Source organism: Lactuca virosa, chromosome 3 (genome assembly GCF_052849685.1).
Source record: "Lactuca virosa cultivar CGN04683 chromosome 3, Lactuca_virosa_CGN04683_v6, whole genome shotgun sequence".
Classification (NCBI taxonomy): domain Eukaryota; kingdom Viridiplantae; phylum Streptophyta; class Magnoliopsida; order Asterales; family Asteraceae; genus Lactuca; species Lactuca virosa.
In genome coordinates, this window is record NC_136428.1 from 40,036,539 (window position 1) to 40,041,764 (window position 5,226).

At 31.6% G+C, this 5,226-nt stretch overlaps 1 protein-coding gene across 1 annotated transcript; it reads right to left on the reverse strand.

The window, feature by feature from the left end:
• Positions 1–992: 992 nt before the first annotated feature.
• On the reverse strand, positions 993–2,413 carry TRN2 (Tetraspanin family protein). The gene is made up of 2 exons (XM_079084251.1): positions 1,771–2,413; positions 993–1,443 (listed from the first exon to the last, which is right to left on the reverse strand). The coding sequence occupies exons 1-2, from the start codon at positions 2,266–2,268 to the stop codon at positions 1,132–1,134; spliced, it is 810 nt and encodes a 269-aa protein (XP_078940377.1). The 5' UTR covers positions 2,269–2,413; the 3' UTR covers positions 993–1,131.
• Positions 2,414–5,226: the final 2,813 nt, after the last annotated feature.

Sequence of the window (5,226 nt, forward strand, 5' to 3'; positions counted from 1 at the left end):
ATATATATATATTACACTTTCGGTGCCCTCCTCAAATCACGTTACTTTTTAGTTTCTTGTTTCACTTTTTATTTTTTCTTTTTACCTACATTAAGTCACTAAGTCACTAAGCTCGATGCAAGTTGCACTTAACCCTTACTTTGAAAAACTATTGTAGTTCTTTTTTGATAATAAGTATATAGAACGGTTTTATTTATTTCCATTCTAAAAAAAAAAATTGAGATTCAATCCAAGTCATGTATTTCTTATTTACTGTTATAATGTTTCAGTGTACTGGAATAGGAATGATATGCCTAATCACAAATGATTACAGACCGGAGGGGTATAATAATAAATTATTATACATATTTATACATATATACATAATAATGAATTATTATACATATATGTCTGTTTAGAGAGTGATTAATCATATATGATTATCGTGGTTGGTGGCAGATGAGATGGTGATGTCAGAGGTGGTGGTGCTAGAGATGTCGGATGTGACAGTCCGGGTTGGTTGGTGGCCAAGGTGGTGGTGGTGGTGTTGGTGGTGGTTGTGGGTGGGGAAAAAAAGTAACGAACCATACTATATAATCATTTATTAATATAACTATTCCGCCTCATCGGTACGCTAGAGTGTTAGAGCGGAAAATGAAAATGTATAACTGGGGTTGAATCTCAAGATCTTTATTTTGTTCCGAATTTCAATAGAACCTACCTCCAAATATATAATGATATCAATTTTTATTTACAACTTCGTCTTGTTTTGTAGTTTTTTAGCATATACGTTCACCTAATTTTCATTTTCAGTGATTATTACATAAGTTTTGGCAATTAGATATCATAATATTTTTTTTAAGACATCCGTTTAGATAACGCATAAATATTGCTTATTTTTTTTGTGTGTTTTTGCATTTTATACTTTAGTTTGCATAATTTGATCACTTAAAAACTATTTATGTGATTTCTCCTCCCCCCAGAAAAAAAAAAAAAAAAAAAAAAAACTTGGATTAAAACAAACCCGTCTTAAATAAATTCAAACCTCAAAGATAGTAATTCACACTCGATACGATCATAAAATTGCACTAAGAATACATGCATCCCCATGTTCCGCAAGTTAAGTTCAGCCTTCGTGTCTTGATTAATAAATTACGTGTAACCCTGCTTATACTTGCGAAAGAGATCTTCTGTTTTCGCATTCCTAAAAGCACAACACCCAATCACATAAACACATATCAAAGCCACAAGGGTTATGATCAAAATTATGTTTGCTCTCCTCCATTCTTTCTTTAAATTCTCAAGCAACCCTGCCTTGCATGAATCACAACCATAGCAAAGCCCTGTCTGCTCATTGCTCCAGTTCAAGCAATCCATATCAGCTGCATTATTGATGGGACTTATCCAATATGTCGGATTCACAAAAGTATACCCACATTGTGTTGGAGGCTTACAACATCCAGACTGTTTAAAAGAAAAAAGTTAAAAAGATAAAAAGAAAAGTTAAAACTTATTGATGAGACCTTTTTCACACTTATATATATTCTTAGGAAAACCATTTCTCACTTATTCCCATCCCATTTTCATGCCTCTTACTCTATCCTTATGATTACCTTTTACGCACATACTGAAAACATGTACCACACTACCATGTCATGTTCCAAAAAAAAAATATTACTTTTAGTTATAAACTTAAAGGATTTAAACGATAAAACTGAAGAAGATCGATGAAAGTATGTTTAAACAGTTTTGATTAAGAAAAGAAAATAGCATATGAGTTAAGCATAGAACCTGTAATGGAGTAAGGTGGGAATTGAAGAAATCCTGAGCCATGCGATAAGTTTGGTTAAGTTCAGCACATAAAGTAGTGGAACTTAGACAAGTTCTAATCCTATCCCATTTGTAATGGCTTCTAACTCTTCTTTTGAGAAATCCTGAATAATCGTCAAGCCTGTATTCCAAGAAAGATCGGCTTGGCTCAGGATGACCTGAACCTTTGATGGTTACCATATACACGAAAACCACCAAACATGTGAGCAAGATGATGAGAACAAGCATGGCAATGAGATAGATCACGAGGAGCCATGAGATTCGCCAGAATCCTCCAATGAAGCCGGCTATGGCCACAACCAAGATCAAGATACCTAAAATTATAACAGGCCATTGTAGGATCTGAACACAAGTGTTATCTGCCTCTGTTGATAGCCAGATCCCGGCTCCAATGATTGGGATCGAGAGCAACATGGCGATGAAGTTAATGCCTCCAATGACATTGTTGCTCATAGCCATGTTTGATGAAGATGATTAAAACTATCAAATGGGTTGTTTTGGAGGTTTTGGATGACAAACTTTTTTTTTTGGTTCTTTACCTTGGATGAATGAAAGGTACTAAAGCAATGAATTAACGGGTTGTGTTTGAAAAGGGTTCTTGAGCTTTTGACACGGTTTCTCATGACTTTAATTCCACTTTTGAAAAAGTGAAGAAAATACGTTGATTGGGTTTGAAAAATTGGTTGTTGGCAGGATGGGATCAAATTACCATATGACCCCTGATATCAACTAGCAAGTGGACAAAAATATCATATACAGGAAAATGAAATATAATAAATGTTAAATTTGGTTTTGAAGATCATATTTTGGGAACATATATTTAAATAGATACCTAAAAACATGCATCTAAAGGTTCACGAGTTTAGTTTAAAATTAAATAAATGACTTAGTTATGAGAACCTCCAAATAATACTTTAGTTATATATATATAAAAGAAAATGATTTATATTTTATATAAATATCGCTTTTTAAAAATCGTACTTTAAGAACTTATATATCTAAGTTTGTTAGTCGAACCTATTTGTTAATAGTTTGATCTCACACCATCTATCATGAATCCATGATATAAGTTAATTTGAACAAACTGTCTCAATCATAGATTATGATGACAAGTATATATATATATATATATATATATATATATATATATATATATATATATATATATATATATATATATATATATATATATATATATATATATATATATATATATATATATATATATATATATATATATATATATATATATATATACAGAGAGATAGCTAGGTTCAGGTGTATAAAGTAATTATTGTGTTATTATATGCATAAATGTGGGCCAATCAAAATTTAAAATAAAAATAAATAATTAAATAAATAAATAAGGGTAAATAGGTAATTTGATAACTAGTTTCCACAAATAATATCCTATAATTATGGTAACCATTGACTCTTCTTAGCTGTATTCCTAGTAAATCGCAAGAAGCACAGATATATTTATAACATTCAATCGGCATCAAGATTCAAAACCCTAAATTGAAGCCAATATCGTTTTTTCTTTCTTCACTTCTCAAATCCGATCGACACCTCCGAAAATCGCACCTCCTCTTCTTCGCGTCTCCTCCCTCCGGTCGACAGAAGCCAAATGAAGAAACAGCGGAGTTTTGCTCGTCTCTTCCGGCTGCGAGGTGTGATGTCCGGCTTCGCAAGGAGCGACAGTGGCAAGGTGAAACCTCTGCGGCTTTGTGTTCGACGGGAACAACAGAGAAGGAAGAAAACGAGGGGAAAGGGGGGTCCGATGGCAGCCATCTGTCGCAGGTGAGGACCTCGGTGGTGTTTGCTCGAAGATCACGATGTTTCCTTGTTTTGGCAGTTCCAAATCAACCATAGGTAAAAATTTCTTTTTGGATTTTGTTTGTTTGTTTGATAAAAATCGTTAGGGTGTTTGGGTTTGCTGGGAAATCAATGAAAATGAAGGGAATTTGGGTTTGTTGATTCACAGGAAATGAAGAAGGAAGAAATTAGTTTTTTTTTGTTTTAGCAGCCTCTAGCTGCGTCAACTTCTGTTTCTTAGAAGTAGTGATTTGGGGGTGGTATATGTTTTGTGCTTTGATCGACAGAACAAGAAGAAAACACCACACTAGAGTGTGTGGTCGTTCCAGAAGACGAAGAAAAAGGTGGAGGTGGGGTTGTCACAGCCGGCTGCTCCATCTAAAGGTAGAGATTTTTTTTTGTTGTTTTTATGATTCCTTTGTATAATTTGAGTTTGGATGGAACTAACTGCTTTTGCTTTCTTTATGTTTACTCTGCCATACAATGTGTTACAGCCATACAATATGTTACAGGAGGCCAGGTGTATTCTGCCCAAGTGAATTTTTAATTGCATTTGGTATTTGACAATTACAAAATCTTGGAATAATGTTATTCATTTATGTGAAGGCTGATGTGGTATGAACAATTTCTATATGTTGTTCATCCGAAATTAAAAGTTGTTTTGATGCACACCAAGCGCTCGCTAAAATGCTTCAACTGAATGGTATTTCTTCGTATATAGTATTCTATCAGAAAAGAATGTTTTTTTATGATAATCATGAACATATTCTGTTACAATGCCCTGAATTAATATAATTATTGGTAAATGAATTCAAATTCTATCAGAATGGAATCACGAATTCCAATTATGCTGAAATGCAATATGGATATTTTCTCACTAATTTATTCATTGGATTTTGTTTCCACAGAAGTTGATGCTTGAAGAACGGACCACGAAATTTGAACGACGCCTCTTAGCAACATTATTCTTTTAGAATAAATTAGTGTATTTGTTAGATTTTGATGTTTTTTTTCCCGATTTGAAAGTTTTTTAGTTTTATTCTTTAACAATAAATGTAATTCTTAGCAATTGTTACATGTATTCTATAAGAATTAATATAATTTTTGTTTTAATTCTTCAATTGCTGGTTCGAGAATTTGTTATTCTACAAGAAAAATTTGTTCAAAAATATTTTTATTATTTTATAGTTCAAGAATTTTTTTATTTTTGAATCTATTCAAACATATTCTGTCAGAATGTCCGAATTAAAAACCTAATAATTCGTAAAATCAAATTTTTAAAATTAATAGAATCTATGATCCCTTAAAATATGCAAACTTCATTTATTAAATCTATGTTAATTGACTAAAATACCCTTCTAGTTAAATTAGATGGTATTTTTCGATTATTTTTAATTCAATAATATGTATTAATCACTTTCTTAAAATAAGTAAAATGATTGGCTCATATTTATGCATACAATAACACAATAATTAGTTTGAATAGAATAACCTAGGCCTATATATATATATATATATATATATATATATATATATATATATATATATATATATATATATATATATATATATATATATGAGACCATCATGTTTTATGAAACA